Genomic DNA, 25,039 nt, shown 5'->3' with positions numbered 1-25,039 from the left:
CCACAGCCCCAGAAATAAGGAGGTGGTGCTGCTGGCCAGCTGGCAAGAGGCAGTGGGGCGGGTGGGACTTTGAGGGAGAGCAATTTGAGGACAGAAATTCTAGAAGAGGCTGCCTGGTAGGGATGAAGACACCCAGCTTCCCAGCCGTGAGCGTATCTGGCCTTGTTCTGGCAAGTGGACATCCTGATACCTTATGAAGTTCGAGTTCACTTAGGGACCTGGACATCGTGACAGATTCTGACATGCAAGATGGATAGACCTGGTAGGCTTGGGATGTTCAAGCAAAGAGCCAGTTGGTGCGAATGTTGGGGGGGGGGGGGGCAAGCCGGGCAGCTCCGAAAGGGGTAAGCGCAGCTTATTGTCCTGATGGTTCCGGATCTTTCTCATATTCTGTTGCTGAGCAGCTGGGGGACCTTGGACAAATTATCTAGGATTTCATCTTGTTTCCCTATGGGTAAAAAGAAGATAGTTAATACCAGCCTCAGCCCCATTTAGGGGTCAGCTGGCTGTGGACTCCTCCCCTGAGGCTCCATTTCGGGTCCCCCCTCTCCCTCCTGTCAGCCCTGGGGCTGGGGTCTCCTAGAGGGCAGGAAAAATGTCTGTCCTATTCCTGAGGCCTGGGGTTCAATGCTCAGGAAGCATTTACCCCAGAGAAAGAATGCCCAGCTCAGTCTGAGAATGAGTTATGTGCTTTTGACATCTTGAGAAATAATGCTACCCCGTAGAGCAATGCACTTGCGAAGAGGCGCTGGGCCCCTGATGAGGGGACGCTCCTGGTAACTGCACCTCAAGGCGAGCCCAGCCCTCTCCTGGTGGGATCCTAGTAGAATCCCTATGCCCCAGGTGGGGCTGAATCTCACAAACTGCAAGGTCATGACCCCAGGGGAAATCAAGAGTTGAATGTTCAACCAGCTGAGCCCCCAGGCGCCCCAAAGTACAGCGCTTCTAATTCTGCCAAAGGGTGTACGTTTTCCAAGGGGATCTTTGGAGGTTGCTGCCCACTTCCCGGATTTCACTAGTGGGAAAACCAAGACCGAGAGGCTGACTGAGGGGATATGTGGGTCTGGGGGATGCTGGCATCTCTCTGCCTTTCCTCCCCTGAGCACCCCTCTTCCCCTGACAGCTCTTCCAGAATGCTCCTGGCCAGCCTAAATCCTGCTCCTTTCTCCAGGCTCATTTTAAGAAGTCATGTGACTTTTGAAGTCTTCCCTGACCCCTCCCTCCACTGGCCTGACCTTCCAGGGACTTGTTAAGCATCTTGTGCTTTGCCTGTCGTGGCTGTGCGGTTTTGCGTCTGCACGACCCTACTAGATTGTAAGCTGCAGGCGGGCAGGGAGGTCTAGGTTCCCGAGAGCGCGTAATCCTAGCGCCGGATGCACGCGTGCGTGGCTGAATGAATGAGTGAATGCAGGAGTGAACGAACGAGCCAGTTTTGCAGGGATCCGGACCCCAGCAGCCCTTCGCGCCCCACCCGCAGCCCGCGGACACTCGGAGCAGGGGCCCCCAGGTGGGTTCACCGTCTCGCGGTCCCGCGGAGGCGCACGGGGCCAGGTGACCGGCGGCCGGGCGCGGCGGTGGCGATTGCCCGCGCCGCCTCGAGGGGGCCCTGCGGCGGGCGCGGCCGCGAGCCAGGAGGACGGCCCGCCCGCGCTGCCGCCGCGCTGCTCGGCGCCCGGCCTGCTGCGGCCATCGCCCCGCGGGACCCGCCGCTCGCCCAGGTACCGGGCCGCGCCGCCGCCCTCTTTGTGTCGGGCCGGCGGCCGCGATTGCGCGCCGGGCGCGGGGAGGGGCTCGGGGACGCAGCGCGGGGTCGGAGGCGAGGATCTGGGGTCCGGGGGCGCGGCCGGGGCGGCGCTGCGCGGCGGACTTCGCTTTCGGGGATGAGTACCGAGACCGCAGGGCTTAGAGCCGCGCCGGGGCCCTGTCCCGGTCCCCGAAGTGGGCGGGAGCCGGGGGCGGGGGTCCCCGGGCGCTCCCTCCTGACTTCTGAAGGCGCAGGAGCCTCGCGGGGGGCGCCCGGGGCGGGGGCCTCTCGGGGCCGGCGCCACCTGTGGCACGTGCCCCCCGGCCGGCCGGCGCAGTCGCTGACAAGCGGCAGGGGGGAGCGTCGGGGCGCGCGGGGCGCCCGCGGGGGGCTGCGTTCGGGGTGGGCGCCGCGGCCCGACCGGGGCGCTGGGGTCTTTGCTTGAAGGGATGTGAAAATCTGTGGTGTGGCGGGAAGGGACTCCGGAGCTGCCAGAGGGCGACCCCCTTCTCCACCGCGATTAATAAAAGCGCCCGGGGAAGTGGGGCCAGCAGGGCGCACTGTCGAGGGCGGTCACTGCCTGTTCAGAAGTCCCCGACCCTGAGGGGGCTCCAGTCCTCCACACACTTTGACCTTCTGGAGGTTTTCATGAACGTGATCCTCAAAGACTAAAAATGCACTGAAAATCGGGTAAAAGTTTTCGTTTCATTAAAGTTTTCATTGCATTAAAGTTGCAAAGCGTTTCGGAACCAGCCGGTTTGACATTTTGGTGTGTTTGGTCTGCCTGTTGCCGTCTTTGAAGTGCTGTAGTTAGTTCTCTGCCCTTTGAAAGAGATTGGATTCTCTCCTCTCTGGGGCCTGGGAGGTTATATTTGCAAATCAATCAACAAGTATTAAGAAAGGCGTTTCTGTGGAGAGGCCTGGAGGAGCCTGGGAGGGGCTGGCGAGTCTGTGCAGCTGGAGGGTGGAGGGAATGAGGCCAGTCCCGGAGCATGAGGGGACCTTTGTGCACAGGGAGCTGCCTGGGACCTGGCTGGAGGCCAGACTCCTGACCTCAAAGACAAAGTAATAGTATCTTACTTTGCAATATTGCCAAGGAATAGTGACCTCTGAGGCAAAGTAATCACATAGTAACAGCAGGTACTTAGCATTTGCTTGTGCTAAATGCTCCTCATGCCTTTATTGCATTTCATCCCAGTGGCCTTCCTCAGATGGGACTGGGGTTGTTGCCCCATTTTACAGGTGCACAAACGGAGGCAGAGAAAGGCCGAGCATCTTGTTCATGTTGATGAAATGTGGTGTGGTGCAGGGCTCCAGCCAGGATGGAGGTTTGCAGGGCCCTGTCCTCGCCCCTGCTGTTGGATGCAGGTTCTGACAGCAGGTTCCTCAGCTGAGGTGCAAACTGTGAGCTGTGGCAGCAGCTGAGTTCTTGCTTTGCAAAGCACTGAGAAGGTGGGAAAAGTAGTAGCTGCTGGGAACCGGGTGCTCCTCGATGCAAATTGACCAGCTTTTACAAAGTGTAGGTTTGGCACCTAATGGTTTCAAAAGGAGCAACTTGCAAATGTGCCTGTGGGAGGTGAAGGTCACGGGGTCAAATATTATAGTCCTGCAGGGGATGTTGCTGATGGGGATTTAGGGGGGGAAAAAAGGCCTGGGAAGAAGGCTAAAAGGCAAGAAAAGTGAGGGGAGGGGCCTAGTGGGGAAGGTTTCTGACCCACTGCTGGCTGGCCCATTTTACAGATGAGTAAATTGACAAACAGGGATCCCATCAAAGCTCTGGCTGGTGCCCTGGCGCTCAGGCTCCTTGTCTAGGACCAGCCTGGCATAAACCACCCCCGTGTGGGGAGAAAGCTTTCTGTTCCCTCCCAGCACTCTCCCCTCGCCTCCCCCCCCCCCCCCCCAGCTCCTGTGGGGTGGAGAGGTGAAGGGCGTTCTTGCTGGAGAACCCGCCAGCCTTAGCCAGCAGTGTTACTGTTGTGGGGCCGCTGCTCTCTGAGTGGGAGGCTCCCCTAGGGTGCCTCCCAGCCATGACTTTCTCTGGGAGAGGCCCTGTTTCCGGGCTGGGCCTCCGGCGGGGTCTGGTTCTGCCCCCAGGAGCTGGGCTGGGGTCTGGAAGATACAGGCCCTTTCTGGTAGAACTCCGTAAGCACGGGGTGATGTGTGCCCCGTGCACCTGGAGGCCCCTGTAGTCACCTCTGTCGATCCCGAAAAAGGACTCCTGGTTAGTTGGTTAGTTCAGTAGGTGTTTGGTTAAGTCAGAGCTACTGTTTGGGTGTAGGAAGCCGTCACTGGTCACTGTCACTGTCTGGGTCCTGCGCACTGTTCTAGCTGCTGGAACCCTTGCTGCCCAGCGGGGGGTGGGGTGCATGCAGGGGGGCGCCTTTCTGGGGTGCCCATGTGGAGCTGGTATCGAACACCATTCTGCTGCTGCTTTTAAAACACCTAGACATTCAGAATCGCTTCCATCAAAGTGCCGTTGAACGTGACTTCTGCTGGCTTCAGTGAATGTTGTGAGTCTGTTCTCATGGGCTGAGCCCTGTGGACAGCGGGCGGGGTGGTTCCACAGCTGGAGTGGGCTCAGGGTAGACACGGTTATCTCTCCACGACTGTCCCTTTCCTAGAAGGGCAGGAAACCAGAATCTCCTGGTTTCTAGAACTTCCTGTTGCCTTCTGCCTGTCTGCACAGTGTTTGGTGAATGTCCATGGGGCAGTGTGGGTCAGGGGTGCTCTGTCACATCCACGAGGCTGTGCATTCAGGGACATCTGGGTATCTGCTGTGCCTGGATTTGGTACAGCCCTGCCGGGTGTCCCAGAATCCCCCTGGGGAGCCGCTGAATTGGAGCGGGGGAGGCCTGCGAGGGCAAGGATGACCACCACGGGTTGGGGGAGCCCTTAGGAGCGGTCAGAGTGCCCTCCCTGTGTCACTGCCCCCTGCCCGTGTCATCAGCAATAACCCCTGCGCGTTTTAAAAATTATGTTAATTTTTTTTAAAAAAGAAGGCAGTGATCTAGTATTAATATATATTGTCCCAAATGGGCTAATTTGATGAAAAATGTGTGTTTAAGGAGTCTTGGTCGGTAATCAGGAAAATTCCCTCCGGTGGGGCATTCCTGATCAGGCAACTTGGAGCCACCAGCTCTGGGAGAGAAGTCTTTCCGATGCGTCTGTCCCTCATCCCTGGGCTGGACAGGGCCTCTGTGCTCAGCTAATGGCCTTGCAGTAGCACCTTTTTGACAGCTTAGCTGTCCTCACCGACACAGGACCTGATCTTCCCCCACCCTCCTCGCAAGGCGTGGTTTTTGTCTCCGCTTTCCAGAGCTCTCAAGACCTGGGGCTGGTTGGAACCCTGGTCTGATGGGGACAGTCTGTCCTGCCTTAGTGATGGGCGGGTGGGGGGTGGGCAGAGCCTCTGAGTGCGTGCCTTGGTGTGGTGCTGGGGGCGGGGGGGGGGGTGTCCCGGATTGGAACCCAGGTCCATCTGCAATCTTGGGACTTGTTCCCAAGACCAGGGGTCTCCATGGGTCCCCGCGAGGGGCTGGCGAGGTGTCCGCAGCTGGCGGGGCTCCTGCCCCAGCTGCTTCCTCGGACAGGGAGCCTGTTGTCGCTTTCTGCTTCTCTTCCTTCCTCCGTCAGTGCTCATTGTGGCGCGTGGGGGCTCCCGCCTTCCTCTTCCTCTCCTGGGGAGACCAGAGAGCGCTCACTGCACCCTTGGCAGTCCCAGCTTTGTTCTTCAGCTTTAGGAGTCATCTGTGGGCCCCCGTTCCAGCTTCCCGAGTGGTGAACCGCTCACGCTCCCGGGGCCGGGCTGTGCCCGTGGGCCCCGTCCAGGAGGCTGAGGCTCCAGGCAGCTGGCACTGTGCTCAGAGGCCACCGCAGGGTGTGCCCTGAGCGTAGACTTTCTGAGAGCGGCTGTGAGCAGGGAAACCACCCCCCCGAGGTTCAGAAGGCCCAAGAACTAGCTGCAGCCTACAGAGAAGGCAAGTGTCCCGGAAGGCCTTGCCGGCCTCTGGCGGCTCTGCTGTAGGCAGGACAGGCCTGGAGTGGGGACCCTTCTCCGGTTCCCGGCACACAGCTGCAGGGTGCTGCCTGTCACTCATCGTGAGCCGCAGGAGAAGCGTGGGCAGGCCCACATCTGGCCGGCGAGGCGCCCTGGGGCCAGGCCGGGCCATTAGCTGGGCGTCTGCGTTCTGTGCGCATTCCTCCCGGAGCCGGGCTGGAGCTGGCTGGGGGAACAAAAGGGCTCCATTGACTGGGTCCTGGCCTTCCTCCCTCCTAATTCATCACCTCCCAGGGGCTTCCTGAGCCTCACTCCCTCCCTACTGGGGATTTTGGACGCAGATCAAAGGCATGGCTCGGGCAGCCTGCTGGGAGGAAAGAGTGGGTTCTGGTGGCCACAGACTTGGGGTAAAGCCGCCCTTTGTCGTGGGGAGTGTCCTTGGGGCTCCCCACCTGCAGCCTGGGGCCTCGGTGCCCTCCAGGGGACTCACACCAGCACGAGCAAGCCCTGTGGTGGTGTTTTGTGTGACTTTGGGGTTGCCTCTTGGACTTGGGTTGGGGTTTCCTCCCTGCTTGTGGCCCAGGGCCACTGCTGAATTTCCATAGCTCCGGGGTCTCTTGCTGGAATACCACTTCCGCATTCTTGGAGGCGCTATCTGATCCCCCACGGGGGCCAGCAGTGTGATCCTTGGAGGAAGTGGTGGGACTCGTTTGTCCTGGTGATCTGAGGATGGGATCTGAAGTCCCCTGGGGTGGGGGGGGGGGGGTTGGGCAGTGAGGGAAGGAAGGGGCCTATCTATGCCCTCAGCCGGTTGGGCAGGCATTTCCCCTTGTCCTGGGCCAGGAGGGGAGGGGACAGTTGTCACCAACATTGTTCCCCAGTCAGAGAAGCTTCCCAGGTAGTGGATGTCTTAGCTTCTTAAATTGATTTCGGACTCTTTCTACAAAATAATTGTCACGCAATACGTGCTGGCTGTCGACTTGGAGAGCTGTCTTTCTGTAAGCACTGGCCCAGAGGCAGTGTTCTGGAGGGCTGTGCTTCTGGACTTTACCTCGCTGAGATCACGTGCAGTTTTAGCACCAACAAGGCAGTAAATGCATCCCTCGCCTGCCCCCCTGCCCCCTGTAACCACCTCTGCACACGCACGGCCATCGGTGACAGTGCCCCAGGAGAGGGATGTGTCGTAGCGGACGTGAGGGCCGTGTGTCCTTTGCATGCACCACCTGCATGCATCATCCCTGCACGGGGGCTGTTGAGCAAGATCCTGGCCCGTCATGTCCGCGGAAGGACTTGCCAGCCTGACCGAGGTCAGAACACAAACTTCTTTTTGGTATTGTGGTAAAATACATAAATCATAACATTTTCCGCGTTAACTTGAAAAGTTCAAGCGCACAGTTCAGCGGCGTTGAGCACATTCATGCTGTCCATCCCCAGATCCGTTTCCCTCTGGAGAAGCCCTGTCCCCATGAAGCACTAACTCCCCACCCCCTCCCCCAGCCCCCCGCTCTATCCCCCCTACATTCTCTCTCTGTGAATGAGTCCTCCAGGGACCTTGTTCAAGTGAGGTCACACACGATTTGTCTTTTTTTTTTTTTTAAAGTCCGAAGCAAGCTCCAGGCTCTGAGCTGTCAGCACAGAGTCCGACATGGGGCTTGAATCCACGAACCTTGAGACCCTGACCTGAGCCGAAGTTGGACGCTTAACCGACTGAGCCCCCCAGACGCCCCACAATTTGTCTTTTTGGGCTTTTCCCACTCGGCATCACGACCTCCGAGGTTCACTCGTCTTGCAGCAGGTGTTAGACTGTCCTTCCGTTTCAAGGCTGAAGAATATTCCCTCGTGTGGATGGAGCACATTCTCTCCTTCGGAGAGGGTCACTTGGGTTTGGTTGTTGTGAGCAGGGCCGCTGTGGTCGAGGACGTGCAGGTATCTGTTTTTTAGCCCCCGCTTTCCTTTCTGCTGGGCATGTGCCCAGGAGAGGACACAGACTTTTGGACGTCCCCTTGATATATACAGTCGCATCGCAATGTGCTCGTTAGAGCCTCTCTGTGTCTGCCCAGCAGCCCTGACTGCTGGGCCTAGTTGGCGCCCACAGGGTAGAAACCAGGCCCGCGGGGGAAGGAAGACGGAGACTTCTTACTGAGCTATTTTGACAGATTGTGTAAACTCAGTGATTAATGGAACGAGGCAGGAAGAATGTCTTTCATTTAAAAAAAAAAAAAAAAAAAGCCTTCAGAGTTGCTTGGTTTTATTTTCAATTAAAAGGGTCTGATTCTGTTTCTGGAGAATGGTTTTAATTTGGATAAATAGTTCAGTCTGGGAACCGCATGCCAGAGTCTATGATCTATGAGTGCAATTACCCAGGGCTCCGTCGGCCGCTTTTCGGACCCGGGCCTGCTTTGGTTTGGCCTCGGTGCTGGGGCCCTGCAGGTGCTGAGCTTTGGGGACAGGCCACCCTCCCGACCTGTGCACAGGATCTGCCGGGGCCATCGGCCGCCTTGAGAGCAAGAGGCCCAAGCCTGGTAGTCGCTGGTTAATTTTTATCTTCCAAGAATGCATGTAGGATCTCGAGTCAGGGATGCCAAGGAGCAGGCCCTAGATCTCCCCTGCCTTGCAGTTGGACCAGATTCACCGGCATCTTTTCCAACGTGGGTATTGGCGGCATTGGTCAGGTTTGGGGGACGCGGAGGGGCAGACATTCTTACAGGCTTCCCCCTTACGGAAGCTTCTTCTGAGGCCAGGCACGGGGCTCCCTGAAGGCTGGGCCTGGGGCCTTCTTTCAAAGGGGACTGGAGTTGGATCACAGAGTTGCAGAGTTGCAGGGAAGCTGAGAGAGGGGGAGTCCTGGGGGCTCTGGGGAAGGAGCCCTCGGGGAAGCGGCCTTGGGAGCATGAGGCCCTGGAGGAGGGATGGGGTGGAGGAGGGCAGAGGGGATGAGAAGGCACAGGACAGAACGTTCCACTTGCTAACCTGGGGAAAGTGTCAAAGCCTCAAGTCTCCACGCTGTTTAACCAGTGGGGGCGAAGTCTGCGATGGGGCCCATGGGAGCCCTCTAGTGTGGCCAGGAGCTGCAGCAGGCTGCCCCAAGTGCAGGCAGCCACACAGGAGGGGCGCCGGATGAGGTGGTCCTCTGCAGCGGGGAGGGGTCCTGGCCCTCTGCATCTGAGGGTGGGGGGAGACTCTTCAACCCACAGGAGCAGCCGGTGTGGACCAGGCCTGCATCCCGGGCTGCGCTGCGCACAGGCCCCTGATGAGGGCACTTCCCAGCATAGGGGATAGTAAGGTCTCCCGGCTGGGGGCTGTTGGGAGTTGCGGGGAAGGAGGGCACTGGCACACGGGGTCCTGACCCTCTTCTGGGCAGGCAGCTCGGGGGCTGGAGCCCCGAGGAAGTTCTGATGCGCCGCCTGGTCCTTGGGAGGCCCTGCCCGTCCGGTACTGCATGGGGGGACGCTGGGAGCATCCGAGGTCTGTTTTCCCAAAGCCTGTGCACCCCCACTTCTGGAATGGCCCTGGCAGCTCCTAGGTGCCCCGCAAAGCCCTTTCTGGTCGCCCACCTGCAAGCCTGTGATTGTGACCGGATGAGATGTTTGGATGAGGTTGGGGGCAACGTCAGAGTCGAGTTCTCTTGTCCTCGCCCCTTCCCACCCTGTTTCTAGGGGAATACCCATGGTGTGCGTCATCTTGGAGAGCATAGTTAGCTGTCACAGCGTTTCCGTTACTGCTGGAGATGCCATCGCCCGACTGCTGTTACCATGGTGATGTGGCCACCGGGTGGGTGCAGTTGGGGGGCCCCATGGTGCCCACGGTCCCCAGCGTCCAGGTCTCCTGCGCCACTCCTCGGGCTGGCGGCCAGGGCCCCACCAATGTAGGTTTCCTTACAGGGTCACCACGTGCAGGGTGAACAGCAGTCGGTAGCTGACAACGTGTGGCAGGATGGTGGGCACTGAGGCCACAGGCAGGCTGGCCGTGGCTCCACGAGGCTCCGTGACCAGTGCTCTGGGTAATCATGTGGCCAGGACCTGGAGGGGCCGAGCTCAGCTCTGCAGCCTGGAGTGTTCTGTGGGGTCTGGACGGGTTCAGCTTCCTGGGTCTCGAGCCAAGATGGTTTGGGTCAACGGGCTGGGGGCTGCCGGAGCCTTTGGCCAACCTCAGTCTCTCTTGTTTGCCCCCCATTGACTTTGGGGCTGCCTGCCTGCCTTCCATTGGTCTAAACCTGTTGTTTCTGCTGTGTTCCGCCTGGTGTCAGACCCGAGTGCTCTGAGGACATCAGCATGTCTACATCCTGTGGTGCCAGATGGTGTTGAGCAGAGAGAGGCCCTTGGCTGGGGGCAGCTGGCTGTATACCCTGGGGCTGGGGCAGAACGGGAGCCGGCCTGCGGACCTGGACCCAGGACAGCCACGGAGCTTCTCTCGCAGCCTTGCTGAACGGCCTAAGGACGCTCCCTGGTGACAGCATGCGCGTGAGGTCATCTTGAGGACACACTGCGTTTTCCTTCCTTTTCATCTTCAGTTTCTCAGCCTTTTCAGAAGACTCCATCCCAAGTAAGCATTTCTGACCCCTACGTACCCTGCCAGGCACCTGGGAAGGAGGTGGGCTGTGGACCTTGGCCGTCACAGCCCGTGTACCCTTCCTGACGCCCTCTGGGATCAGCTCGCTCATTTGTGTTCACATGTCTCTCTCACTAACATCTGAGCCCTTCCAAGGCTGCTGCTTTCGATTTTGTAAGATAAGAGCTTTGGAAGCTGCACAGAGTTAACGCTGTGCCCTTGGGCAAGACGTTTTGTCACCGGGTCCCGGGAGCCCTGTCCCCCCCTCATCGGCAGCATGCCCGGCGTGCTTCACAAACCAAGGACACAGTTCCACACCCCAAGGGAAACCTTCTAGAAGCTGATTCTTTACTGGAAGAGAGGGGTGTGCTCACGCGTTACCCCAGGGTTTCAGTAATTTTTTCAGGGTTGCCATTTTCTTTTTTCTGGAAGGTTTGCTTTGCAGTGAGCTCCATTAACTTTCAGGCGAGGGCCGCTGACACGGCCTCTTACAGACTTGAGAATCCGACCCACTGTTATTTCCTTGGAAAACTGCCACATTTCAAGTTGTCATATTATTGAGAGTTGCCAGTAAATGCCCGCTAGGAACCCATGCAGGCTCCCCGACCAGAGCCGCGAACACAAGGCCTGAGTTTACTGGTCGCGCAGCACAAAAGAATATTCTTTTTGGACCGAGCGAGTGGTGGGGTTTCCTTGAAACCCGCACTGTAAAAAAATGGCAAGAATGATTTCCTTTGTCTCACGCTCAGAATGGATTCCAGTATTGATGCAGACTCACCAGGATGTGTAATCTCTTGTGTAATATTTAAACGAGGGTTTTGTTCTGGTAAAAACGCGGGGCACCCAGCAGACTCCTGCGGGGACAGCAGTGGCCCGTCCTCCTTAACCGGCTTTCTGTCCAGCCTGCCGAGGTCACGTTCATAAATTCTTTCGCACGGAACACATATAAAACAAAACAAGACAAAAGGAAACAAAACGAAACAAAACAAAAAACTGGCCTCGGGGCACCTGGGTGGCTCAGTCGGTTAAGTATTTGAGTCTTGGTTTCGGCTCAGGTCGAGCATGATCTCACGGTTTGTGAGTTCGAGTCCCGCGTCTGGCTCTGTGCTGGCGGCACGGAACCTGCTTGGGATTCTCTCTCCCCTGCTCGCACACACTCTCCTTTTCTCAGAATAAACAAATGAACATTAACAAACCTGGCCAAATTTCGGAGAGCTGTTTCCATCTGCTGTGTGTATGCTTGCTGGCAGGAGCCCACAGCTCGCCGTTGGGATGAGGGACGGGGGCAGGGGGTACATAGCACCAGGCTGGCCTCGTTCGCGGGCCCTGTGGTCCCTGGTGTCTGTTGGCCCGTGTGCCCTTCTCTCAGTGGGCAGCTGGCCTCTCGAGGGCCATGGTGTGACTGCACTGCCTGGCTCTGTTTCCCTAGCGTGCTCTTGTGTCCCCCGCTTAAGGAATGACGTGGCGTGTGTCATTTCACAGGCCCCAGGCTGGTGTCTGAAAATGGGCAGGAGGGGCACCAGTCCTTTGTCTGCTTGTCCCCTCCCTCACTCAGTGCTTTTGGGCACCTGATGTTTACTGCACCCCAGCCGAGCACCTGGTGCTCTTGACCCTCAGCACACTGAAGGGGTGGGGGCAGCTGGTCCACCGGCTTGCTGGCTGTGTCTGCCTGGACGTGTTCCCCCGGCGCAGCTGCTGCCTGGCTGGCCCCCGCCCCCGCCCCCCAGTGGGCCCTGAGAGGTGTCCCCAGGCCCTGTGGGGTCCCTGCTTCTCTTCTTTCGGTTGTCCACCAGCAGGAGAGGTTACAGGGCAAAGTCACCCACCGCGCCGGCAGGAGGGATAGGACGGAGCACATCCCCCCCCATGCACCTGCCCCCGGGGATGGTGCGGCTGGCCTCAGAGAGGGGCGCCCCTGTCCGGTTCACTGTGACCTCCCGTGTCCCAGGGACTGGAGGCCCAGTCTGGGGCTCTTTTTAAAATGTTTACTCAGCTCTTTCTTTCTTTCTTTCTTTCTTTCTTTCTTTCTTTCTTTCTTTCTTCCTTTTTTATTGAAGTGTAACTGACATACCATGTTGTATGTTTCAGGAGTACAACATAGTGGTTCAACATGTATACCCATTATGAAGTGACCACTATCGTAAATCTAGATATGATCTGTCCCATACAAAGTGCTTCGATTCTGTTACTATAATCCTTATGTGGTGCATGGTATCCCAGCATCTTATTTTTTTGTAATGTTTATTTTTGAAAGAGAGAGAGAGAGAGAGAGAGAGAGAATGAGCAGGGGAGGGGCAGAGAGAGAGGGAGACACAGAATCCGAAGCAGGCTCCAGGCTCCGAGCTGTCAGCACAGAGCCCGATGTGGGGCTTGAACTCACTAACCCCGAGATCAGGACCCGAGCCGAAGTCGGACGCCCAACTGACCGAGCCACCCAGGCGCCTCATTTTTTTTCTTTTGTAACTAGAAGTTTGTACCTTTTAATTCTCTTTTCCTATTTTGCCCATTCCCCACCCACTTCTTTCTGGCAACGACCACATTGTTCTCTAGAAGTCTGTCTGTGTTTTCTTGTTTTTAGATTCCGCATGTAAGTGAAATCAAATAGAATTTGTCTTCTTGTCTGACTTCATTTCACTTAGCATGATACCTTCTAGGTCCATCCATGTTGTTACAGATGGCAAGATTTCATTCACTTTTATGATTGCGTAATATCCCATTGTGTACAAACACCGCCTCTCCTTTATCCATTCATTCGTCAATGGACGCTCCGCTCGGGCTGCTTCCGTATCTTATCTGCTGTAAATAATGCTTCAGTAGACATAGGGGTGCATGTATCTTTTCTAATTAATGTTTTTATTTCTTTTGGATATATACCCAGAGGTAAAATCACTGGATTAGAGGGCAGTTCTATTTTTAACTTTTTGAGGAGCCTCTTTTCTGTTCTCCAGAGCGGCTGCACCAGTTTGCATTCCCACCAAGCAGTGCAAGAGGGTCCCCTTTCTCCACATCCGCGCTGACACCTGTTGTTTCTTGTGTTAATTTTAGCCATTCTGACAGGTGTGAGGTGGTATCTTCTTGTGGTTTTGATTTGTATTTCCCCGATGATGAGTGATGTTGAGCACCTTTTCATGTGTCTGTGGCCATCTGGATGTCTTCTTTCAAAAAGTGTCCGTTCATGCCTTCTGACTGCTTTTTTTTTTTAATGTTTAGTTTTTTTGAGAGAGAGAGAGAGAGAGAGAGAGAGACAGCGTGAGTTAGGGGAGAGGCAGAGAGAGAGGGAGACACAGGCTCCAGGCTCTGAGCTGTCAGCACAGAGCCCGACGTGGGGCTTGAACTCACAAACTGTGAGATCGTGACCTGAGCCGAAGTTGGACGCCTAACCCGCTGAGCCACCCAGGCACCCCATGTCTTCTGACCACCTTTAATTGGATAATGTGTGTGTGTGTGTGTGTGTGTGGTTGTATAAATTCTTTATAGATTTTGGATACTAATCCTTTATCAGACATGTCATTTGCAAATATCTCCTCCCATTCCGTGGTTGCCTTTTAGTTTTGCTGGTTGTTTCCTCCGTTGTGCAGAAACTTTTTAGTTTGATGCAGTCCCACGTGTTTACAGTAGCTTTTCTTGCCCTTGCTTCAGGAGACTGTTCCCCAAAAATATCTCTAAGACCAACGTAAAGAACTTAATAGGAGCTTTATGGTTTTGGATCTCACTCAAGTCTTTAATCCACTTTGAAATTATTTTTGTGTTTGGTGTGAGAACGTGGTCCAGGTTCATTCTTCTGCATGTTGCTGTCCAGTTTTCCTAGCACCACTTGCTGAGGAGACTGTCCTTATTCTATTGGATAGTCTTTTCTGCTTTGTCATACATTCATTGGCCATACGATTGTGGGTTTATTTCTGGGTTCTCTATTCTGTTCCATTGATCTATGTGTCTGTCTTTGTGCCAGGACCACACTGGATCACTACAGCTTTGTACAGTTGACATGAACGACATGGTATGTCCAGTTTTGTTCTTTCTCAAGATTCCTTTGACTATTAGGGGTCTTCTGTGGCTGTCCATACACATTTTAGGATTCTTTGGTCTAGTTCCGTCTGTGAAAAATGCTGTTGGTATTTCACACTTGATCTTAGCCAAAAGACTGAGAAGCGATTGCTATTGCTATTTTGGTAGGGATTACATTGCATCGTAGATCACTTTGGAGTACGGACATTTTATCAATATCAATTCTCCTAATCCATGAGCATGGTATATCTTTGTGTTTGTTTGTGTCATCTTCAAGTTCTTTCATCAGTGTCTTATAGTTTTCAGTGTACGGATTTTTTTTACCACTTTGGTTAAATTTATTCCCAGCTGTTGTAAATGGATTATTTTCCTAATTTCTCTTTTTGATAACTTGTTATTGGTGTATAGAAATGCAACAGATGGGAATGTAAGCTGGTGCAGGCACTCTGGAAAACAGTATGGAGGTTCCTCAAAAAACTAAAAACAGAACTACCCTACGACCCAGCAATTGCACTACTAAGCATTTATCCAAGGGATACAGGTGTGCTGTTTCGAAGGCACACATGCACCCCCATGTATAGCAGCACTATTGACAATAGCCAAAGTATGGAAAGAGCCCAAATGTCCATTGATGGATGAATGGATAAAGAAGATGTGTGTGTGTGTGTGTGTATATATATATATACACACACACACACACACACACACACAATGGAGTATTACTCTGCAATCAAAAAGAATGAAATCTTGCCGTTTGCAACTACATGGATGGAACTGGAGGGTATTATGCTAAATGAAATTAGTCAGAGAAAGACAAATATCATATGACTGTACTTATAGGAGACAAAACAGATGAACATAAGGGAAGGGAAACAAAAATAATATAAAAACAGGGAGGGGGACAAAACAGAAGAGACTCATAAATATGGAGAACAAACTGAGGGTTACTGGAGGGGTTGTGGGAGGGGGGGATGGGCTAAATGGATAAGGGGCATTAAGGAATCTACTCCTGAAATCATTGTTTCACTCTATGCTAACTAATTTGGATGTAAATTAAAAAAAAAAAAAAGAAATGCAACAGATTTCTGTATGTTGATTTTGTATCCTGTGACCTTACTGAATTCATTCATTAGATCTGATAATTTTTTGGTGGAGTCTTAAGGGTTTTCAACAGATAGTATCATGTCATCTGCAAATAGTGACAGTTTTACTTCTTTTCCAATTTGGATCCCTTTTATTTCTTCATCTTGTGTAATCGCTGTGTCTCGGGCTTCCAAAACTGTGTTGAGTAAAAGTTGTGAGACTGGACATCCTTGTTTTGTTTCTTAGAGGAAAAGCTTTTAGCTTTTCACTATTGAGTATGATGTTGCTGGGGCTTCTTATACATGGCTTTTATTATGTTGAGATATGTTCCTTCTATACCTACTTTGTTGAGAGTTTTTATCACTAGTGGATATTGAATTTTGTCAAATGCCTTTTCTCCATCTATTGGGATGATCATGTGATGTTTATCCTTCGTGTTGTTAACGTTGTGTATCACACTGACCAACTTGCAGATGTCCAACCATCTATGCATCCCTGGAATAAATCCCACCTGATCGCGGTGAATGATCCTTTTAACGCACTGTTGAATTTGGTTTGCTAGTATTTTTTTGAGGATTTTTGTGTCTGTGTTTATCAGGGTTATTGAACCGTCATTTTGTGTGTGTGTGTGTGTGTGTGTGTGTGTGTGTGTATCTTTGGCTTTGGTATCCGGATAATTCTGGCTTCATAGAATCAGTTTGGAAGCATTCCTTTCTCTTGTATTTTTTGGAACGATTTGAGAAGGATGGGTGCTAACTCTTTAAATGCTTGCTAGAACTCACCTGCAAAGCCATCTCATCCTAAACTTTTGTGCTTTGGGAGTTTTTAAATTACGGATTCACTTTCATTCCTTGTAATAAGTCTGTTCAGATTTTCTGTTGCTTTGTGATTCAGTCTGGGAAGGTCGTATGTTTCTAGGAATTTGTCCAGTTTGTTGCTGTATAGTTGTTTGTAGCAGTCTCTCTTACTATCCTCTGTATTTTGGTTGCTGGTTGTAACGTCTCCTCTGCTTTTATATATTTGGACCTGCTCTTTTTTTCTTGATGAGTCAGGCTAGAGGTTTATTGATTTCATTTATATTTTCGGAGAAGCAGCTTGTAGTTTCATTGGTATTTAAAATTTTGTTTTAGTCTCAGTTTCATTTATATCCACTCTCATCTTTATCATTTCTTTCCTTCTACTAACTTAGGAGTTTGCTTGCTCTTCTTTGTGTAAAGTTAGATTGCTTATTGAGGATTTTTCACGTTTCTTTTCTTTTTTTTAATTGTTTTGAGAGAGGCAGTGAGAATGGGGGAGGGGCAGAGAGAGAGGGAAGGAGAATCCCAAGCAGGGTCTGTGCTGTCAGCACAGAGCCCAACACCGGGCTCGATCCCATGAGCCGTGAGATCATGACCTGAGCTGAAATCAAGAGTTGGACACTTAACTGACTGAGCCGCCCATGTGCCCTGGGATTTTTCAAATTTGGCTTGTATTGCTATGAACTCTACTCTTGGAACTGCTTTTGGTGCATCCCATAGATTTTGGACCATTGTGTTTCCAATTTGGTCTGGAGTGAGTACTGCCTGGGGTGGGGAGGTCCTGGGTGCCCTTCACTGGGGCTATCTTGGCAGGTGTGCTGGCGTTGCTGCGGGTATGGTCCTGGGGATACTGGGGTTCAAGGTGCCTAGGCTGTCGTGGTGGGACGGCTGGAGTTGGAGGGCATGTGGGTCAGAGGCTCCCGGTGTGAGCTTCACTGGGTTCACCTTGGACCGGGTGGCCTAGAGCAGATGCGGGCTGGGTGTGTCCTGAGGCAAGCCCTGCCAGGGCTACCGTGGTGGGACGGCAGGAGCTGCTGTGGGCTGGGGGCACGGGCTTGAGGGGGACTCCCAGAAGGGCTGGCAGAGTGCCTGGACCCTGCTCACATCTGCACTAAGGGGAAAGGGGAAGATAGGAAGTGATCCTGGACGGGGCCTCCAACCTTGGAGAGAGTTCCAGCGATTCCTGGCCTGTTTGGCAGATGCTCCAGGGTTCGTATGTGGATCTCCTTCACTGATAGCCTGGTTGTCTCCTCGCGTCCCAGGGCGGGGAGCGTGCGTGGGATCTGCAGTGAGCTCCCTCCCTCCTGCCGGTTGCTGTGTGGGGAGCCGGTCCCCCGGCGCCCATGTCGCCCTGGTGTTCTTAGTGTGGTCCCTGTGCCCTTGGTTCTTCTTCAGGGGGAATGGCTCTGTGCACAGCTATAGAATTAGCGTGTCCATGGGGGAGGTGAGTTCAAGGTCTCCCATGGTGGCCTCTGGGCCCCAGAAGGCTCTCCTAACCCACAGAATCTTAATTCATTTTCATAATTCAATACCCTGCCAAGTTCCCAAAATGATTTGAAAAGCACACGGAAACAGATACAGAGGGATGAAATATTAAAAAAAAAAATGCACGACCCAGAGAAACGATCTGACAAGACCGTGGAGCCTGCGGAAAGTCAGCATCTGGCGGGTTTGTCACGAAGTCCCCGTGATCGCAGGGATTTGGCCGTGAGCTTCCTGGCAGCAGCGCGGGAAGGGAAACCATTGCTGTCAGTAGTTTTGCCGTGTCCGTGAAATAAAACACAATGGATCACGCTAAAAGCAGATAACGTGAACCCAAGTTGATGCAGGGAGCGGAGGTGTTTCTGAGGCTGAGTCCTGAGGGAAACGCCTCTGGAGGGGCCCCCCCACACTGTCCACCCAACACGCTGGGGGAACACACGGGCTTGAACGCCCTTGGTGGCGGCCAAGGGCATCGGCCAGAAATGCGGGTCTGTGGGAGGAACGTTCCTAGGGATCCAGGTGTCCTGGATGCAAACATGGAACTGCACAGGGTGTCCCGGGACCACAGGAGAACGGACTCAGCCTTCCAAGGGCCACAGAGGTGGCCATGTGCATTCCCTGCTCTGCCCTCCAAGCGGTGCATGCCCGCGATGGCTTCCCCAGGGCGCCTTGGGGGCCGCGCTGCCACAATTTGACACAACGGGCTCGAACACGGCTGGCTTGGTGAGTCCTCGCAGAGACCCTCGTGTGGCTGAGCCGTCTTCCTCTGAACCTGACATGGGCTGAGTCTGTTCGGCGGAGCGCGTGTTCTCCTGGCCACGCGCCAGGTGTGGTGGGTGACGAGGGAGGGTGATACCGATATTCTGTGGATTATAATTCAATTTAAAAGCTGTTTGGGGGGCACCTGGGTGGCTTAGTGGTTTAGACGTCCGACTCCTATCTCGGCTCAGGTCATGATCTCGCGGTTCGTGGGTTCGAGCCCTGCATCAGGCTCTGTGCTGACAGCTCAGAGCCTGGAGCCCGCTTTGGGTTCTGTGTCTCCCTCTCTCTGCCCTTCACCCCCTCATACTCTCTCTTTCTTTCTCTCAAAATAAATAAACTTAAAAAAAAAAAACGCTGCCTTTGCTAAGACTGCATTTCACTGTAACTTGGAAATGTGTCCAAATGGAGATGGGCGGGCAGGATATATAATGCACATGATTCTGAAGACCGTTTAGAAAAGGGCTGACTGTCTCCCTGATGGTTTTCGTTTCAGTTACACGCAGGTGACCTTCGGATGTATTGGGTTACAGAAAATACATCATTACAGTCGACATCACCTGCTTCTTTCTGAAATGTCATCACTGTAAAGTGGGAGACACTTCTGTGGCTCTCGTGGTGCGTCAGGCGGGCAGGCAGGTCCAGGGGTGTCCTGATGTGCTGACGCGGGGCAGAGGAGGTCACCGGTGCTGGAGGAGACGTGCCCAGCCTCTGATGAACAGGCTCTATCCTGTGCATGGGCTCAGGTCCCATGGGAGGGGCAGGTGGGAGGCGCGTCAGGAGCTGCTCTTGGTGACCGCGGTGACACTTCGGGGCCTGCGTCCTGGGCATGTTGAACACCGGCTGCAGGTCTCAGCTTGGACATGATGGAACTTTCTCAGTGCCTTCCTGTGGCTTTGCTGCCGGGAAGGTGGGGAGGAGGGTGTCCTCGGGATTCTGGGAGTTGGGGGTCCCTGCTGTTCTGGGCAGTCCTTGTCCCCTGTCCCCCCAGTCCTGCTGCTTCCACGGAAGTTTTCACACTGACCGGACAGTGCCGTTGCCACATTGGCCACATTCCTTTGTTTATTCGGGGGGCTGGTCAAAGGGAGAGAGGTGACTGTTCTCTGCTGGTCCCCGACACGGCTTAGCAGGATGTTCCCGTGGGGACATACTTTCTGAGCATCCCCGAGGCCACACCTCTCCTTCAGGAGACACAGGCCGAGCGTCCAGCCCCATGGTGGCCACGCTCTGTGACCCGGGCCCGGGCGCTGACCCCCAGTGTCCTTGTGGCAGTGGTGTGAGGTTTGGTGAAGTCACGTGGAGGTGAGCCCACAGTCCCCACGAGCGGACACGAAGGTCAGAGGTTAGGGGTCGGCCTGAGGGGCCACGTGTGGCAGGAGCAGAGGGAGGCCTGCCATGGGGGGCGGGGGAGGCAGCATTCAAGGGGTTTCCCTAGGGGCTTCTGGAAGGGCTGTGATGTCAGGAGGCCGGGAGTCAGGACAGGAGCCTGTGGAGCTTGGGCAGGGGACTCGAGGCACAGTCCTCAGACACCAGTCAGCAGAACCGAGCCTCCGGGCTCGGGTTCCTGCTGGGCCTGCGAGGCTGTGTGTGTGTGGACGGCTGCCTTTGGAGATTTGTGGCTTCATCAGGCAGCCAGGGCACATGTGAGGACAGAGGTCAGGGTCAGCTGCCAGGCCCGCCTCCTTCTAGTACCTGAAGTTCTTGTCTCCTCATCCACCCGAGCCTCAGTTTCCCTGACTCTGCACCACGGTGGCTGTCACCGCACCAGCTGTGTTTGCCAGCATGAGCCACGGCGTGGAGTGTCATCCCCTAAGCTTTGGGAAGGGGCTTCCTGAGCTGGGGCTCTGCACCCCCGACAGTGAGCGTGGTCCTTGTTTGCGTGAGGGCTGCCTTTAGGAACAGTATTTGGGGGCACCAGGGGGGCTCAGCGTCCGACTCTTGGTTTCGGCTCAGGTCTGATCTCACGGTTCATAAGTTTGAGCCCCGATTCGGGCTCTGCGCTGACAGCGTGGAACCTGCTTGGGATTCTCTCCCTCTTTCTCTGCCCCTCCCCTGCTCTCTCTCTCTCTCAAAAAAAAACCACACTAAAAAAAACCAAAGTGCAAACAGTATTTATGATGACATTTTCGATCACTCTCCAAAGCAGGAATGTAGCCCTAAAACCAGCATGCCGGACCTCACCTCTCCCCAGTTTGCCCTCCTCACGCCTCCCCCCGCACCTGCCCGCATTTCCTCTCTCTGCTGGTCGCCTAGTCTGCATCTTTTCCTGTGCCCTCCTGGCGGCTGGTCCTTCTGCGTCCACCCCCAGCAGCTCTGTCCGCACTGGTGGAGGGTGCTGGGCGGAGGGCGGAGGGTGGACGGGGACAGAGATGGAGAGACGGCCTGTGGGGGAGCCGCCTCCAGGCCCTGGTGACCTGATGCTAGGACAGGTCAGGTGTCACGCCCTGCCCTGTGTTGCCCGAGGCCTCAGGCAAGGAGAGCTGGAAACTGACCGGTCTTGCTGGGTCATGGTGGTTATCATGACGGGAAGGTCAGCTCCCCGCCCCAGCCCCTGGGTCTCCATTCTTGGTGCGTGGCCCTGGGGTCTGAGTCACCGCCTGTGCCGGAAGGTCCTTGAAGCTCACCCAGATGGTTCACATCATAATGTTGCTTCTGCCTCCCTGGGGGATGTCCGCCCCTGTTACTAAAATCCGAGCATGTGTCCCCATTGTTTCATATTAATGGAAGGAGGCACTCGACGTGGGACTTGAAAGGTCAAGGGAGCAACTCCTGTGAATGGAAGTTGGGCGTTTGCCTCTTGGGGTCCTTCAAGCTCCCAGGTGGCAATTTGGACTGTGGCAGGTTTCCAGTCGTTTTCCCATGCCCCGGCCCGTGGACGGGCTCCTGAAAGCCCCCTCCTGACCTGACCCCCTGTCTCGGGCATAACCTGCAACCCTGTGAGGAAGGTGCTAGGCTGGGTTTTCCTGCTGGGTGTGTGCAAGGGACAGAGACGTTGGGGCCGGGAGAGCCCCAATGTCTCTGTCCTTTCCCTGTGCTGTGTGGTGTTGGGGTGATTCTGTCCCAATTTGTCTTTTCTTTTCTTTTTTCTTTTTTTTAATTTTTTAAATGTTTATTTATTTTTGAGAGAGAAAAACAGAGCAAGAGCAGGGGAGGGGTAGAGAGAGAGAGGGAGACACAGAATCCGAAGCAGGCTCCAGGTTCCTAGCTGAGCTGTTATCAGCACAGAGCCCCACATGGGGCTCGAACTCATGAGCTGTGAGATCATGACCTGAGCCGAAGTCAGCCGCTCAACTGACTGAGCCCCCCAGGCGCCCCAGTTTTTCCAGCCAGGAAACAAGAGCCAGTTGAAATCTGCAAGTGGGTGATGCTGGAGTGGCATGAATGAACCCCGCCTCTGTAGGATGAAACCCTGGGCCTGTTCCCCCACCCCTCTGCCCTCACTGCAGGGGAGGGGTGCTCTCTGGGCTGAGGGACATTTCTGGGGGAGTCTGGGAGCGCCCGGGGGGAGGGTGTGGATCCTTTGCGAGCATCCAGTGGGCCTGAAAGGACGGGGAGCTTTGCTTTTGGCCGCTGGCTACGAAAAGCAAAGAAAAACAGAGACAGGGAGCCGGCGCATTCCTGGCGGGGCCTGTGGGGAGCTGGCCCAGCCTCTTTGATCCGGGTGCCTGGGCCTGCAGCGGCTTGCTTCCAGCACATTCCCTTTCCCTGTGATGTCGGGGTGCCCGCGCTCTGGCTGGAAGCACTTCTCCTATCTGCCTGCAGGAAGCGTCGCCCCTGTGCAGCCCAATGACTTGCTGGGGCCTCCTCCGTGCCGTGGGAGTGGGCCACAGACAGACAGACGGACCGAGGGGAGAGGATGTCCTGAGGGCCTGGCCTGCTCACTGCCCGCCTCCTACCCGGGCCTTCTGAAAATAGGGCATCTTTCAGTTTGTAGGCTCTCTCCGGAAAATTCCATGATGCCGGCTTCGGAACACGGATGCCACCCTTTCATGCCCGCCTCGCGGCGTCCCGGGTGGAATGATTCTTTGTTGGAGGGTTTGCCCCAGGATGTTACAGCATCCCTCCTACCTCCTCCTTCCCAAAGCTCGCGGACGCCCCAGTGATGACAATGAAAACAAACAAGGGTCCCTCATGTTTCCAGATGCCCTTGACGTGCCCGCTGATGCTGGGCAGAGCCGTCCGTCCTTGAGAAAATGAACTGGGAAGAAAACAATGACGTGGCAGTCTGGTCATGGTCCATCGTGGACATCCATTTCCTGTTGTTGCAGGATTAAAGCATGGAAGGCTTTGGCCGGTCAGAGGACTGGGTTAAAGTGGCCCGTGTTTGGGTGAAAAGATTGCCTTGGGAGCTCAGAAAAGGTCGCTTTGCAAGCTCAGAGTAAGCGGGAGTGAGTCATGGTGAAGGTGACGGTGTTGGGGTCAAGGTGACGGTGGCTCCTGTTTGTGGACGGCCCCTCAGGGGCCGCGTGGGCGTTCCGTGTTCCTTGTTCCTGTCGGGAAGAAGCCCGGGGAGAGGAAAGTCTACCCATCTCTTGAGTAAGGTGCTGGAAACTTTCCCAGACGCATCGAGCCCGTGGTTGGCTCCAGACCTTTCTAATGAGGGTGTTCTCCTGGGGTCAGTCTCTGGATCGGGGGTCCATCACGGTGCTCTGTCCCCTGCCCACTCGCCCTTCTGCTCTCGGGTGGCCTTCCTGGAGCGCTCTGCATGGGGACAGCCCTCTGAGCCGCAGCCCGCCCCCGTCAAGTGAGGACCGCGCCCTCCGCACCGGAACCCACGGGGGCCATGCCTGCCGCAGGGGCTGAGCCCGCACAGGAGCGCATGTGGGGGGAGCCTTGCCCTTTGGGTCTGGGGACATGGCAGACGGTCCAGCCTGGGGTCTGCGCTGAATCGCCTCAGACATCTCGTCCTGTCCCCCTCTGGTCTTGTCTGCGAGGGAGGCTGTGGCTTTGCTCTGCTGGGGAAGGGGACCTAGAGGTACACCTGTTGACAGCTGCTCCTCTGGAGAAGGGGACCTGGAGGTACACCTGTTGACAGCTGCTCCTCTGGGGAAGGGGACCTGGAGGTACACCTGTTGACAAGAGCAGCTGTTTCACGGCAGGGCCCAACGATGGGGGTCACACAAAGAAGGTCAAGCACCAAACAGTAATCACACCCTTGTGGGCTGTGCAGAGCATCCCGTGACGTCCCAGAGGATGCTCTGGGACGGGCTGTGAGTGGGACATGGTGTCGTTGGGGGGCAGAGGGGCTGCAGACGGCCAGGGGAGACCCCATCTGGGGGTTATGGCCCTTGGTGTCCAGGACAGGCATCCAAGACCAAGAAGGAGGCCTCAGGGTCTCCGACTTCAGTTTCATTAAATGAAAGGAATTTTTAAAAGATCACATCCTGATTGAAAAGCTTCTCCAGGGGCGCCTGGGGGGCTCGGTTGGTTGAGTGTCTGACTCTCGATTTTGGCTCAGGTCGTGATCTCACTGTTCAGAGCCCCATGTCGGGCTCTGCGCTGACAGCACGGAGCCTGCTTGGGATCCTCTCCCTCTCTCTGCCCTTTCCCCTCCCCCAAATAAATAAATAAATAAATAAATAATAAAAGCTTCTCCAGAATCTCCTACAGAGCTGCCCAGTGCCCAGTAGTCCGTGGGGTACACACGCTGTGTATGGCTGCACGTGCACGCACACCCACGCGGTGTATAACTGCACATACAGGCACACACGTGTTATGCGTGTATGTGCACACGCGTACACGCAGTGCTGTGTGTATATGTGTACACGTGGGCATGCATGCTGGTGCGTGCACACACGCGTGTACCATTACATAGATGTGTGGGTGCATGCTTTGTGTGTGTGTGTGTGTGTGTGTGTGTGTGTGTGTGTGTGTACGCGTGTTGTGGACTTCTGGAACGGAGGCCGGGAGAGCAGGGATTTTTTCTGTTTTCCCAGGCAGGCTGTTTCTCACGCTCCCTCACGAGCTGCGCTGTAGACTGGCTTCCGGGCTTGGCAAGATGAACGGGAACGCATCTTTAAGTAGTTCTTTTATTTGTCAAATCCCTGCTATTTTGTTAGAATCTCTCTTACAGCCAAAATAGCCTCGGGGGAACAGTACTAAAAAAAAGCAATGCGTTGGGTGTGTCGGAAAAATGTGCTGGGGGTGGGGTGCCTGCAGACACACGCTGGCTGCCCCATTGCAAGGTCTGTGCAAACGTTCCCCGTCCTATGACACAGGCCGCGGCCACGATACCTTGGAGAGGCGGGGGAAGGGGGGCGGGGAGAGGAGGGAGCCCCGGCGCCCCCAGAAATTGCTGCTTCCTTGGCACAGATCATTGTGGAATCCGCCCAGCTGCCCACATACCATTCTGTGTTTCCTCCCAGTAACAAGCAGAGATCAATCTTCGTTATTGTGTCTCTTCTGCGAGGAGAGGATTAATGTTTACATAATGATTCCAACTATGGATTTGCTCACAGGCTCCTTCTTCCTTGTCTGTGGGATGTGTCCCCTGGACTAGGTGCTGGGGACACCGTATCCTCCTGGTGGGTGGACTTCGGGTGCCTCCCGCTGTCAATGGTGTGGTCACCCCTTGGCGCCTGGTGCTTCTGTCTCAAGAGCCCTCAGTTGGGCCCGCAGGGGTGCGGT

At 55.0% G+C, this 25,039-nt stretch overlaps 1 protein-coding gene across 1 annotated transcript in view; it reads left to right on the top strand.

The window, feature by feature from the left end:
• Positions 1 to 1,373: 1,373 nt before the first annotated feature.
• The window catches only part of TNS3 (tensin 3), a 216,139-nt gene continuing 192,473 nt past the window's right edge, over positions 1,374 to 25,039 (top strand). The window contains exons 1-2 of the mRNA XM_042927325.1: positions 1,374 to 1,381; positions 1,478 to 1,718. Of these exons, the coding sequence (XP_042783259.1) occupies positions 1,374 to 1,381; positions 1,478 to 1,718 (249 nt within the window). The remainder of the gene's footprint in view (positions 1,382 to 1,477; positions 1,719 to 25,039) is intronic.

Source organism: Panthera leo, chromosome A2, assembly GCF_018350215.1.
Source record: "Panthera leo isolate Ple1 chromosome A2, P.leo_Ple1_pat1.1, whole genome shotgun sequence".
NCBI lineage: Eukaryota > Metazoa > Chordata > Mammalia > Carnivora > Felidae > Panthera > Panthera leo.
This window is presented reverse-complemented; position numbering and strand designations above follow the sequence as displayed.